Source organism: Tiliqua scincoides, chromosome 1 (genome assembly GCF_035046505.1).
Source record: "Tiliqua scincoides isolate rTilSci1 chromosome 1, rTilSci1.hap2, whole genome shotgun sequence".
Classification (NCBI taxonomy): domain Eukaryota; kingdom Metazoa; phylum Chordata; class Lepidosauria; order Squamata; family Scincidae; genus Tiliqua; species Tiliqua scincoides.
Window position 1 is genome coordinate 260661113 of NC_089821.1, and position 15284 is coordinate 260676396.

General features: G+C 41.7%; 1 protein-coding gene across 1 annotated transcript in view; it reads right to left on the minus strand.

Moving 5' to 3' along the window:
• Window positions 1-3526: 3526 nt before the first annotated feature.
• The window catches only part of LRPPRC (leucine rich pentatricopeptide repeat containing), a 146827-nt gene continuing 135069 nt past the window's right edge, over window positions 3527-15284 (minus strand). Inside the window, exons 35-38 of the mRNA XM_066624545.1 lie at window positions 15007-15081; window positions 12260-12344; window positions 7121-7263; window positions 3527-5037 (exon numbers count right to left, since the gene is read on the minus strand). Coding sequence (XP_066480642.1) covers window positions 4969-5037; window positions 7121-7263; window positions 12260-12344; window positions 15007-15081 — 372 coding nt within the window. The 3' untranslated portion in view covers window positions 3527-4968. The remainder of the gene's footprint in view (window positions 5038-7120; window positions 7264-12259; window positions 12345-15006; window positions 15082-15284) is intronic.

A 15284-nucleotide genomic window follows, 5' to 3' on the forward strand; every position in this document is an offset into this window, starting at 1 on the left:
TTCGAGACTGAAGGTTGCCAATACAAGAATACGGTGGGGGGCTGCCTTCTGGAGTATTTGTTGAGCTGAACATTCATCAGAACTGGACCATCCTGGTGGCCTTGTGTTCCACTCAGCTTGCCCTTTGAAGTGGACTGAGGCATGACTGCCTACTCACAAATAAACATGCGTGAGTGGCTCCATTTCACTTTCCTTGTCAGCTATCCTTGTCCATCCTGTCCATTTTCCTTGTTAGCCATCAGCTTGTCAGCCTCGCAACCCACTGACGGGTTGCAACCCAGTTTGAGAAGTGGTAGAATAGGCCATAACTAGCATTCCACAATAGCAAGTACAGACATTTAATAACTGTCCAAGGCATTTTGTTGCCTGAGACAGAGCACCAAGCATGCCCCTCTTCTTCGCGCTCTGCCATTTTCCATTATCTGACTGCTCAGATTATGAACTGTGGTGGCTGCTATAGCCATTTGTCTTTTCACCGCCAGGTTGAGATTAGCCTGTAAGAGAGACAGCAGTGGCAGTGGAGTCAGCAGCTGCTACATGCAAGACTTGCAGCTAATGGTGCCATCCATAGAGCTATGACCTGAACCTAACTAGGCTTGGGCTGGCACACTGAGCCATTTAGGGCAGCGGAAAGTCCTTCCGCTGCTGTACAATGGCTGATGGCAGTGCACGCAATTTTGTCATCTTGTGGCAGAAAATTCCATAAAGTGGTGTGCGAGCTGTCACCTTGCCGGAAAAGTTAAGAAGGATCAGTTGCTTGGATAGAAGACCAAGGCCACTATCTGTGCAGAGAAGTGGACTGTGGAGAAGTCAGCTGCCAAAAAAAATGGATAACATCCTTGAGAAGCCTGATTTGCTGGTGCTTGCAATAGCTTGGAAAGTTTAAGAGCTGGCAGTCAAGATGACAGCTGCATCGTGTAGGGAAAAACCAGGAGAAACGCAGGTTTTATGAGATTTATTCCATGAGACATACTTGTAAAAATTTCTTTGAAAAATGGTTTTATGTTCAGCCTGCATATGCAAACTGCCTTGTCTTGAGAAAGGAGGTATATAAATATTGTAATAAAATAAAATTATGCATCGTGTAACAAGTACTGTGGTCTGTCCTGCATCAATTGCCAGCTTCTTCATGTCCTAGAGTTATAGAATTGGGGGGAGGGCATGAGAAACCACCTCTTTCCAACTTTTGTGATTTACCTCTTCTGCTACATGTTGACTGCACTTACTTTAAAAAATGCAAATATAGTGTCAGAATTGAGGGAAATGCATCCTTCATTTTTTTTGCTTGAACATGCCTGGGTAGCCCATTCTCTTCCCTAGCTTTGTCTTGTAAAACAGGTGGGCAGACATTTTGGCAGGAGGGCCACATCATCTCTCTGACACTGTGTTGGGGGCAGGGCAAAAATTTACATTTCAAATTTGAATAAATTTACATAAATGAATACATTCGAGACAGAACTTATATGAATGAATGAATTTTACTGAGCTTATTTATAATACACGAGAAAGATAATGCAGGTATATAGAACCACATGAGAACTATGAACTGTTTGCCACACACGCCTCTTGCATAGTGAAAACTTACAGACCATGCCAAAAACACTTGGAGACATAAGTTGTTCAGAGGCGATGGCGGGGGGTTAAAATAACACCCAGGGAAAAGCAGAAAACACATGGAGAACATAAATTGATGCACTTGGGACAATTATGGATGTGCTTTCAACAGACATGCAGACCAAACCAGAAAAGTGAAGGGGGGTTATAAATAACTCTTGAGTGCACACCTCCAACATAAACCACAGTTGCGGGCCAGGGTGGTCTCTAACAGTCTCTGATGGGCCAAAAGCTCCTTGGAAACTGGGGACTCCCTGTGGGACAACTGGGGGTCCCTGAGGGCTGCAAATGGCCCCTGGGCCATGGTTTGCTCAACCCTGTTGTAAAAGATAGCATGCAAATATTTGGCGCACCCATCTTGGCTTTTCAAGTACACAAGGTCTCTTTTGAATTTAGTTTAATGCACCTCAATTTCTGCAGCAGATTTCTAGGGAAGAGATCGACCAGGTGATTGTTAGAAACAAGAGCTGTGGCGTTACGGAAAGGATTTCCAATATGTCTTTTGGGTCCATTAGCATATAACTTGTGCCATTCAGAGTTATGAAGTACAGTCTGGGTCACTTTATAATTCTACAGTGCAAATAATATGGAGAACCAACAGAACAAGCAGCATGTAAATAGACCTAAAACATTATATGATAGCTATGAAATCAAGGTGGTCTCCTCTGAACAAGATTTGTAGCAACTTTCAGACAGCCAGTTTTTTAGAATTTTACATTGGTTCTCAATGCACCAACCACCGAAATTATTATGGTATCAACTTATTTAAAATGTTAACTCAGTTTCATGGCTCTTCCTATAAACTAGTGCATTTATAATTTGAAAGTCAGCCCCTTTCCTGTCAAAGTAGAACAATTTTGCAGCGCTCAAAGGCTTATTTCTCATATCTGTTTCCTTTCCTTCTTCCAAATTGCTCAGGATGGCATTCATGATGTTTTCATGTTACCATCACAAGAAGTCTGAGTGGCAACTTGGGTTGAAATAGCTTCATGGCTGAAATGAAATGTGGAGAAATGAAATAAGGGGAAGGGGCATGTATAAGGCACCAGGTTAATCCAAGTTTAGAGCTAGTGTGGCATAATGTTTAGCAGTGGACCTGGAACAAAAGCCTTTTGGGTGACCATCCACATACCCATCATGTTTTGTCATATACGGAATGTCCATGTATATGAAGCTTATGATGCCTGTACAGCACCAGGCAGACTGTGAACAAAACAAACACTGTCTAGGCATTCCAGCATATCACTGATTTTACTATTGATGCTAGGGCTGCTTTTGTGATTTTGTTATTCCCTACCTGGAATTTATTATATTTGCTTTTATTTGAGATTGTATGCCACTTGGGAAGTCTTGTACTGAAAAATGGCTTATAAGTGACTAACCCAATTTATTAACTCAATTATTTTTTGGTCTAACCCCCCCCACAGGGCTATCGTGAAAAGGGGGTTGAATTATCTGTTGATACAACCTCTTTGGGGAAAGGGTTGGATAAAAATGCCAATCATCTCATGCATCTTGAGCTATGTGATCTCACATGATAGGAATGGAAAAACCTTGGAAAACCTGCTGCCAGTATAAGACTGGATGCATTCAGCAAAAGGAAGCTTTATATGCTCAATGTTCCAAATCCAACATTCCACTCATTACATAGTCTCTATACACTTTCCAAAAAAGTGTGCTAGGGAAGTCATCAAAAGTTCAACACATCTGCTTGAACCTTTTTCACAGGTTAAACACAGTCAGCATTTAAGTTGAGGACAATTTTGGGAATCCTCTAGCAGCTAGGTTGTTCAGCCCTGAACTATTTGCAATACCCCCTTCCTGAAACAGCTTTGACTGACCCCTTCCCCTTCTCATTTGTGAAAGAAAAAAAAATTAAGGAAAATGAGTATATTCTATACACAGAGAAAAATCAATGGAACATTAGCCAGTTTATTCATTTGCATATGACAGGCATAAATTAGTTGTAAACAAACTTAACATTGATCACTAAAACATCCATTGCCCAGAGATTCGACAAGGAAAGAAAAAGCAAACGTAAACCAAAACTATCCATCAGCTTCAATTCTTTCCCCAGTATCTAGGGTGTATTTACAAGTAAAAAAAACCTGCAAAGGAGAGCTTCAGTGTACTGTTATGAATATTATGGGTTTGCTGAAAAGCAATCATAAGAACTCAATCTTTTGGCATAAGACTCTTAATGTATAGATACATACATACATAAAAATATCAGAATGCAGCCAGATCTACTTCAAATGAAGTATCTGAGAAAGGTAATATAGTCTGATGATATACAAGTCCTGCACCTCTGTAGGAACATCTGAGCAAGAGAAGTGTGAAGTTTTGAATATCATCAATGTTTTTCATATCCCTTATAGCAGGGCTATCCCAAGTCTTCCTGATACTTGAGGCAGCATGCCAAATACTGACTCATACCCAATGAGCATGCCATTGGGCATGATACTTGAGGCAGCATGCCAAATACTGACTCATGTGCCAGCCTCGACTTTCCATGTTCTAGCTCAGCAGTCCCCTCCCCTCTACATTTCCTCTTCCTTTCAGCCCCTCTTTTCCTTTACCATTGCAAGAAATGGAAGGAGGAGGTGCAGTTGAGGCAAGTGGTAGACAGAGATGGTGCTCCTCACCAACCTGCTGCCTGAGGCCTCATGACCTGCTACAGTTGTTCTCATAGAAGGGCCAGCCCTGCCTTATGGTTGCAGGGGGAAAAACAGGAAACTCATCACATATCATCCTGGAAAAGGGGTAGGTTTTAGTGATCAGAAGCTTTTATGGGGTGATATAACACATTGAATAGCTCTGAATCTTTGCTCCAGGGCTACAGTTATTTGCCACCGTAACCTCATATTGACTTCCCATAACCACCTTGCTTATCTCCCACTTTGTTTAGATAATCCATTTTATTGTCAAAGAAATTATGGACTTTTGAAGCAAAAACCACAAATTAAATTAATATATGCAAGTATGCTTTGCATAAATTTATTCTTCAATTACAGAAACTGGATTTTTCTTTGCACAGAAACAGAACTGTTTAGGGGCAAATGTGTGCAGGAACAGAGATTGTGGCAAAGATGTACACAGACTGCACATAGTCCAATAAGTAGCAAATATAACTTTATTTTTACATTACCTGATCTGGCAAGACCCTGTACAGTGGCTTCAGAAAGAAGTCATTCAAACTGCTTCAAAACAAGTTTTATGTAGAAGTTGTGTATAAGCCAACATGTGTTACTCCAAGGAGTCCTATTTTCCATTTTATTTCTTCATGACATTAATACATTGAAAACAGTTTTTCACAGTCATAATATTACTAACAGCAATTAAAGTATAAAAATGTTAATCTTCATCAGATGAATCTCCCTGTCTTTCATTTCTTAGTTTGTCTGCGTAGAATTTGAAGCTCTCCTACAGTAGATGAAAAATGAAAAACAGTGATGAGTAGGAAAGGAAACTATTATTTCTTACTGTAACTATGCTTTAAAAAATTTGATCAAATTCCATAGTACTAAATCTGCTGTACTAAATCTGACTAAAATTGGTATCTTCATATCTCCTGGAATGCCAAAAGTCCACACATCCTGAAAAAAGTCCACCATAGTCACTGACAACTACTGCTCCAAAGAACAATGACAGTCTCCTCATAAGTATTTATCAATTATATGCTACTTTCAACAAGTACTCAAAGGCTTTGCTTGGCACTCCCCCCCCCCCACTCAAGGGCAGCTACTGATATAGATCAAGACTACAGTGTTGGAGTGGGGCTTAACAGCACAAACCTGTTCCTGGTGACTCCACCGGGTGCAGCAGCACCAAAATGGCTACCGCTCCATCCAGTGGCACCACTGAGGCTGTCAGAGATTTCCTCAAGGGAAGGGGACTTTCATCCCCTTGCCCTGCAATGGGGCTTCTCAAGTCTACACCGGCTATTTTGCCAGCGCAGACTTTAGAGCCTCTGTGTTGGGATTTGCTGCCCAACATGCTATGCCTGTCCCACCCCCTTCCTGGGCCAGTTTCTCCTCCCACCCCACCCTCCATACAGCGCTGAGACTCTGCACTGACTAGTGCTGGTCCAGCACCAGCGACCCCTTCTCTCTGGGTGCCGCAAATGTGATTTACAGTATGTTTGTAACACCCAGTGCCGGAGCTGGAGCTCAGACCTGGTGCTAAGAATCCACAGGACTGGGTTCTAAGTCTCTCAAGTCACTTCTTGCTAGAAGTCACACCCCTGAAGCTGCTACTTGGGGTGATTAACTTCAGAGGGTATGTACGTGTGATTATCATTGAGAAAATAGTGCAGAAGGAAAGGATTCACCTGACTCCTCTACTGTTCCAATCCGAATTGGACCCCCACAACTTAAAAATAAAAAAATAAAATGTGAAAAAAATGTATAAAAATGTAAAAATTAATTAATTAAATAGGGGGAAGAAAGGGGAGAGAGTTTAAGACATGTTTAACATCTTATCTAGTTTGACTCTGAAGTAAGTTTCCTTGTGAACTGAAATGATACACAAAATGGAAGTGGCAAGCAAAAGGTGGCTGTGCAGCAGCCTAGGTCCTCAAAAGCAGAACAGGTTGTAGAAGGAGGGCACAGAATTAATGCTCCAACCGTGGGGCAAGCTGTCCATTACTGTGTATAGCTGCTATATCTGGTGGTAAAGGAGGTACTTGCAAAAGTGGTATTTGAAGAAAAAAAAAAAAAGAACACATCATGCACCAAGTTGATCTGAACTCTAGTTCAGTCTATTTATGCATATAAATGAAGAGCTAGGATTTCCTATTACCACGGAATGCAATGAACTTCCAAAACAGGACTTAGGGATAATCCTATCTCTAAGCACAAAATGCTACTAATTACAGCTACATTAACTCTTCAGTACCTGCTTTTGTAGAGTCTCAGCCTAAAGTAATGTACTGATGAAGCTATTTCAAGCGGTCTCCACAGTTCTGTATTAATTTGTTCCCCTCAATTAAGCAGATTTACAGAGGGGCCAAGTATGTGGTTTTGTTGGCAAAATAAGTAAAGATAAGTCAGGCCGAGAAAATTAGTTCTTATGTTTTACATTTCCATGCTACAAATGCTATTTGGAGAAGAAAATACTTTATGTTTAAAAAACTAGTAATTAACTGACATATAAACCTGTTCTGAAATAAAGCATGCAGAAATCATTTAAAGTTTAAATACGGGAGATAAAACACTCCAAGGATGCTTGATAAACTCACACCTGAACATGAATGCCCAATAATGTCCTTATACTTTAAACACAATAGCCCCAGAAGATTTCCTTCTCCCTTCAGTCAGGTCTAATGCCAGATTAATACAATGCCTACAACACACTCAGCACTTGATTTGCAGACTCCTCTGAGGGTTTCTGTGAAGGTTTAATCCCAGCGTAATTAAGTCTGCCACTTGTTTTATTAAGACTTGTGCATATTTGCGTAAGTACACACACGCAGAGGTGTTTCTTTTGAAAACTGGTAAACACTCACAGGAGGTTCTATAAAAGGAACTGGCTCTCCTGCTTTCTTCAGGAGAACCGCCAAACGTTTCAGACACAACTCATCTGGGTGCAGTTTCTCTGCTTTCATTTTATCATACAGAGCTTTTGCTGAAGCCACGTCCTCATCTGATGCTAAGAAGAGAAACAGAAGGAAAAAACCACAAATTTAAACATTGTAGGAAAAGCTGAACAGTTTATATTATAAATGAGAATGAACTATGCCGGAAATTTCTCATTTCACCCCCTTTCAAAAATGCCTGGCTTCCAGGTAGCCAAGAGGCTCAAGCACATTACTCTATAGTAATCCCAGCAATGTCAGTGAAAGAATTCCACACTTAAGTACATCTGAAGTGGTGCTGCAAGCTTTAATCGATTAATTAGTGAGATTAAATAAACTAAGGCTTTAACTGCAGATTAAATTTGCTTCTTGATGAATTACTGGAGCTGACAAGCAGACATGCCAAGTCTTGGGGCTCTTGAGGCTCCTGCCGCAGAGATAAGCTGTCTCGTTGTGTCTGTGCCAAGTTTGAGAAAAGATGGTGATATTTCCCTTCATTTTATCCTAAGGTAGCAGACATTTTGCTTTTCAGAGTAACTACTGTGACATTCCTTCTAGTAAAAAAAAACAGGCAAGGTTCACCTGAGATCAATGACAATGCATCTTTTAAATCAGGGGTTTCCAGAATACAGATAGGTCTTGAACTTGTTTTTTTTAAGAAACCATTCTGGCTCTGGTGAATTACTGTATGAAGGCTCTACATTCCAAAGTTTCGAGGAACAAATGTCCCAATTCTTGCAGGCTCTTCAAAAATGCACTTCCGCTTAGGCGTTAAAGGACATTTTAAAAAGGCAACTGACTCTAAATTCTTTAAAATCTGTGCATTGTCAAGTTCATAGCCACTGACAGAAAAACAATTTAAAAATAGAGGAAATACCACTAAAAAAAAAGGACACGTTTGCTGGTGAGGAATGGAACCTCTCAAAAAGTGATGACCCCCAAACATCAGATATGAAACGTGGCACCTTTTGATTTCTAGGTTTTAAAGCAGTTAACTGCTCATACAGTTTTAATGTTGTTTGCTTTGAAAGTCAGGTCAGAAACCCATGTTTTTGTCAGAGTGCACAGATTAGAAAGAAAATACCAGTACTTCAGGTCACTGGTCCTTGTAGTTGAAATAAGATGCAGACACAGTAGCTCCCATTACCAAATGTATTGTATATACACACACACAGCAGCCAAAAAAGTCCATAGCAGTCTCTTAGCAGTTCAGTCCAAAATGTTACAGACCGAAGGAGGAAGAAAACAGCCCCAGAAGCTAGCTCCTGGTCCTCCATATTTATATTTCATTTAGCCAATCAGATTTTACATTACAGCAACCCAACGTGTCAGCTTTTGATGACTCAGCATGACTTGCACTTTCAGCTTAATTACAGACACCTGGTCAGGTTGACCTGTAATGCACTTTGTTCTGTTCTGTTCAGGCTTGTAAATTTATATCCTGACAGTTTTAAAGTAGCACAACCTATTATTCCAAGAACATGATGAAGCCATTATACCAACGCCAGAAATTCTGGTTTATGTGATTTGCATATGATTTCAGGAAGCTGCAGATTCCTAATAAAGCTTCTCCTTTTAGGCCACAGAGCTCCTTGTTGGGCTATTCATTTTAAAATTGTGCAAAAAGAAGATGCAAACTGCTGAAACAATCAGATACAGAATGCATTTTATTGCTGAAATGAAAATGGGATTTGGTTTGGCACAAATATAGTGACTAAAGCAGAGTTGCAAATCAGGGCTTTCCTATGTTCAAACCTTGCCTTTGCCATGAATTCAAAAGATGGCCTTAGGCAGGTTATCCTTCTTAGCTTTAGCTCCCCTGTTGCAATATGGGAATAATACAGTACTTAGGCACCTCACAAGGCTGTTTGCATACTTAAATACTTGGCATTTGTATTGGTCTTCTTATCTATCACATTGCCAGTTGCTTTTCTACCAATGAAGCACTAAAAGTAACATGCAGAAGGAAAAAAAGGATCTGTTGTTCCCATTTTTCTATTCAGCTCAAGTGGCAGCAAAACGTGTCTTGTTGCTCTTGGCCTGCTTTGACTTCCAAAGATCAGCAACAACACTAAATAAGTCTTTCTGCAGGAAAACTAGGCTGACAGATTTATTTTTCATTCACCTTTTTGGTATCTGTCTCCATAACGGAAGTTACTTAATGCTTTTCATAAGAATTTTTTCCCATAAAAGCTTATATTCTATAGAGATGTATGTTTCAAACCCTTGCATTTGTCAAGGAAAAACTTCCCACTCACAGCTGCAAGTGGATGAGTTTCTTTCTAACTGTGGGAGGTTTCAGAACCTGCACAAAGTGATGGTTTAATGAAGGTATAATAGAAATTGTTAACTTCCCATTTCTTTAAAATAGAAGTATCTATTGTATAAAAAACAAAAAAAGGAAGATCTAACACTGAGATTATGTTTAATGGACCGCACAATTGAGACGTTTTCTTAGTAATTCTTTATTCTTGGAAGACTAACTATTTGAAGGGATTTTCTTCTCCTCCTCTTTCCACCCTCCTGGACACAGTCCCAGAAGATTATCTCTCTGATCAGGAACAGAATCAACACCTGCATATTCACTAGTTCAGGGAGGGAGAAAACGTACCATTTTTGAGAGTGGGAGGGAGGTGTTTTGGGGCAAGGAGGGTTGGCGGTAGGCGGGACCATGGGTGGGCAGGCAGCAAGCAGGAGGTGGGGCCAGGATCCAGCAGTTATGCTGGATCCTGACCCCTTTCCCAGGTAGCCTGGAGCAGTCCCAGGCTGCTTGGATTTGTGATGCTGATTTAGGTGGAACAGATCCAAGTAGCCCCATTGGGGCTGCAGTGGCTCTTTCCGGGCTAAGGGGAAAAGTTTCCCCTTGCCTTGGGGTGAGCTACAAACTGCCCAAAACTGGATGCAGCACAGTTCCGCTAGTCTGCCTGTTTCCAGGGCAAGTGCCCACAGGCTCTCATGTACCCTTCTGTGCAGAAGAACGAAAGGAGTCAACAAGGTTGTGATATACGGCATCTCCTGGCCATTTAATATTTAAAACATCACACTATTCTTTCCAAAGAGAGATACTGGGTGGGTCAGGAAGACATGGCATTCAAATAAATGCAGTAAGCCAATATTATTGTGATTTTCATAGAATGAGGAGAAAGAGTGCCCAGGAATATAAACTGCAAATTGTGCACAATAATATCAGTTAATTACAGAATTTTATGATGAAGCAACACTTCATTGCTAAATTCAATAAGATATCTGAAGTCAGGGTTAGCCGTGAGCATCAAGAGTTGTGCCACAAGAATTTCATCCTTTCAACTCATTTCACTGGATGGCACTGCAAAGAAACAAGAGGCAGAAAGGTAAGCTTTTGCCTCAATCAGAGCTATGAAGCAGGCCTTAAGGTGAGAGTTTGGCTTCCTTCTGCTTCCCTGTCTTACAGTGAGCCAGTGTGCCGAGCTCAGGATTGGGCTCTAAGACAGTGAAGCAGAAGGAAAGCAAACATCCTAGCGCCGGTGCTCTGCCAGTGCTGGCCTAGTGTCAGAACTCCGCCACTCGGCGGTCACACAAACCACAGAGCAGTGGAGATATAGATTGGGGCGTGGGGGGAGGAGGCATTCCAGGGTGGGGGGAGGCAGAGGGAGGGTGGCGAGGAGGTGTTCCAGGCAGGGTGGGAGGGAGACGGGACCGGTGGAGCTTTGTCACCACCTGACATGGAGGCTCTTGATTCTACGCCAACCTTTGGGCTGCCATAGAATTGAGTAGCCCCATTGTAGGGCTACTCGCTTTACCCGGGAGAAGGGGACAAAAGTTCCCTTCTCCCGAGGACCGCCGGCAGTTGCCTGGAGCATGCAGGATGCAGCGGCAGCCATTTTCAGCGCCGCTGCAGCCCTGCAAACTGGGCATCTCAGGATCGGGCTGTTAGTCACTGATGTACCAAGAGGCCACATTAGCAATGCTTATGCATCCTCCTTTTGGGATCAAGGACAATGATTTGGCTTGGGTAACTGTTTAAAAAGAAAACAATCTGGTATGTACACATGCCAGTTATTTGCCCTACAATGTGAGAAGTTCATGCAATGTCAAAGGCATTGTGTATTTTCTCTCCCTCCATGGAAAAGTTCGCATCTTCTGCTCTAAATGGCTACTTGGGAAGACATACAGGCATTCAAATATTGGCTGTACTGTTCCTCTGCCTGCCACTGTGTGGGTGGGGGCACCTTTAGCTCAGTGTCAGAGGTCAGATGTAATAAGAAACTACAGTTTGCCACTTCAAGCATTTCACTTTCATCTCCTCCTTCATGCCTGAATTCCTACTTTCACTTTATGAGCAAATTGTATTAAGTATGAACTTGTGGAACCATAGTTTGTTAACTATATTCGAGAATATCACTCTAAACCAGGGGTCTCCAAACATTTTGGCCAGAGGGCCGCATCAAATATCTGGCGTGGTGTGGAGGGCCAGATAAAATTTAAATATAAAATTTAAATAAATAAATTAGAGATGGAACGTAGATGAGTGAATAAATGAATGAATGGGCTCAACCTCTCTGGCCCTCAGAACACCCTCCAGACGCAATCAGAGCACAGTTCTGGTCATGTTCAGTTGAGTGGGCCAGAGGCTTTCAGGGGATAAGAAGTTGGCTGTGGGCCGGAAAAAGGCTGGCTGCGGGCTGCATCTGGCCCCCCGGGCCAGGATTTGGAGACCCCTGCTCTAAACCATGGTTTCCTCTTACAATTGACAATGTATACTTTCACATGAAATGACACTCCCTCTTTTCCCACCTCAGGTCTTTTAACTGAAGACTGGGGCCTTTGTATGCAAAGTATGAGCTCTATCACTAAACTATGCACTCCCCCCCTCCCCCCGTTTGTTAACATGCAGGTTTGTTTTTCTGATCACTCTAAATCCTCATGAGCTTCTAGGCAAACTCCATCAGCATCATCGTCAGCTTGTCATAGATTTGGAGATTTGATTTCACAGAAGCATGTGCAACATCAACAATCCTAGTGACATCCTTGCTTTCTGATGTCTCCAGATGTAATTATCAAATTCCACAATCTAAATGTGCAATAACTTACCATAGCATTTCATGAGGTAAGAATAGATTATTTTTGTATCAATGAAATCAGGAACAAGGTCTAACAATGTCTTGATTTTTTTAACCTAGAAAAATTAAATGTACAGAAACAGAATTCAGTTACGTAATACTGAAAGAGATATTGTTCAGTTGGATCTGGGGCTAGGAAACACAATAAGCTATGGCCATGATCAGAAGTGAAATGCATGCAGGATTTAGCAAGGCTAGTTAGCGAATCAAGACAGAGACTGTAGCTCCTCGGGGCAGGGGTCTGACTTCTGTGCTTATATTACCATGCATTATTAGTACTATTACTGTACCAATATCATCACAACAGAGGCCCTGATTCTCTAAACCTCTGAACAACTTCTGAACTTGGGGGAGATGAAGATATTGCTTGGAGCATCAGAACAGCTAATTAGAAAACCCCTTTAATAAATGCACGTGCATCTCTGGCTCATTTCTAAGCAAGTCAAAAAACGTCAAGGAGGTCTGAATTTCAGACTATCGCCTTTGAAATATCCATAAACAAATATTACGGAAGCCAGAGACTCTTCTAACACAACTAAACAGACTATGGTGGTTTGCACAGCTCTCAGGCATTTTAATGGGCCTGTATAGGATCAGTGAAACTAGGTGTGATATTTTTTTAAAGTCAAACTTTTAAGAAGAAGTTTTATCTCCACCCTGAAACTGGGCAATCACCAGTTTCACCTTGAATCACCTTGAAACTGGGCAATCACCTGAGAACATCATTTGCCAACTAAATATTTTATGCTTTAAAATGCAGATCTTATAAATAACAGAAATGCACATGCTGAAAAGAACCTAAGAACATAAGAACAGCCCCACTGGATCAGGCCATAGGCCCATCTAGTCCAGCTGCCTATATCTCACAGCAGCCCACCAAATGCCCCAGGGAGCACACCAGATAATAAGAGACCTCATCCTGGTGCCCTCCCCTACATCTGGCATTCTGACTTAACCCATTCCTAAAATCAGGAGGTTGCGCATACACATCATGGCTTGTACCCCATAATGGATTTTTCCTCCAGAAACTCGTCCAATCCCCTTTTAAAGGCATCTAGGCTAGACGCCAGCACCACATCCTGTGGCAAGGAGTTCCACAGACCGACCACGCGCTGAGTAAAGAAATATTTTCTTTTGTCTGTCCTAACCCGCCCAACACTCAATTTTAGTGGATGTCCCCTGGTTCTGGTATTATGTGAGAGTGTAAAGAGCATCTCCCTATCCACTCTGTCCATCCCCTGCATAATTTTGTAAGTCTCAATCATGTCCCCCCTCAAGCGTCTCTTTTCTAGGCTGAAGAGGCCCAAACGCCGTAGCCTTTCCTCATAAGGAAGGTGCCCCAGCCCCGTAATCATCTTAGTCGCCCTCTTTTGCACCTTTTCCATTTCCACTATGTCTTTTTTGAGATGCGGCGACCAGAACTGGACACAATACTCCAGGTGTGGCCTTACCATAGATTTGTACAACGGCATTATAATACTAGCCGTTTTGTTCTCAATACCCTTCCTAATGATCCCAAGCATAGAATTGGCCTTCTTCACTGCCGCCGCACATTGGGTTGACACTTTCATCGACCTGTCCACCACCCCCCCAAGATCTCTCTCCTGATCTGTCACAGACAGCTCAGAACCCATCAGCCTATATCTAAAGTTTTGATTTTTTTGCCCCAATGTGCATGACTTTACACTTACTGACATTGAAGCGCATCTGCCATTTTGCTGCCCATTTTGCCAGTCTGGAGAGATCCTTCTGGAGCTCCTCACAATCACTTCTGGTCTTTACCACTCGGAAAAGTTTGGTGTCGTCTGCAAACTTAGCCACTTCACTGCTCAACCCTGTCTCCAGGTCATTTATGAAGAGGTTGAAAAGCACCGGTCCCAGGACAGATCCTTGGGGCACACCGCTTTTCACCTCTCTCCATTGTGAAAATTGCCCACTGACACCCACTCTCTGCTTCCTGGCCTCCAACCAGTTCTCAATCCACGAGAGGACCTGTCCTCTAATTCCCTGACTGTGGAGTTTTTTCAGTAGCCTTTGGTGAGGGACCGTGTCAAACGCCTTCTGAAAGTCCAGATATATAATGTCTACGGGTTCTCCCGCATCCACATGCCTGTTGACCTTTTCAAAGAATTCTATAAGGTTTGTGAGGCAAGACTTACCCTTACAGAAGCCATGCTGACTCTCCTTCAGCAAGGCCTGTTCTCTCATTAAAGAATGAGAACCTCCTCATTCTTAATTAAAGAATTAAAGAACCTCCTCTCTCATTAAAGAATCAAGTAATCTGAATGTTCATATGACCACAACTGGACTATTGTTTATTGTGTCAGGGTAGCCATTGTTTGGCCAATAGCAATATTACAATAAATGAAAAAATTAAAAATCCCAACTAGTAACTGGCCTTGGGAATCAACATTTTCTGCCAAGCACTATGCACTGTAAAATATTTTGAATGAAATATAGACCCACAGCATAATGTTTGCGATGTAACACTTAATAATGGGTTCCATGTTCTCTTCAGCACACCCAAGAAAAGCCCCAAGTCTACATGTTTTGCTGATTAATTTAGAATGTTTTTCTCTTTAAAACTTTCTTTTTGAACTGAGAAAGTGCAATGTGTTAAAACCTGTGTTCTGAATTTTAAATAGGTGTCAGTGCTGCAGTTAAGTGAAGATGCTGGAAAGAATATATGCATTACATTCATGAAAAAAGTTGATATACCTGTCCTGGTTGCTGGGCTGTCTTTGCAACGAAAGCCAGTAGAATTTCCTTTTGTTCACCTATTGCACTGCATCTCTTTAGAAAGAGAAAAGGGGCGGGGATAGAGAGAGATAAAATTAAATGAGCAAAAGCAACTGTAGGCTTTTGATAAATAAAACTAGCTAAGGTGAAAACTTCCAATTAGAAAGGTTCACAATAACCAGTAATATATCATTTACCTCCAAAGGCCTCAATAGTCGACCACTTATTAAAAACCTGCAGAAAGGAAAACAAATGAG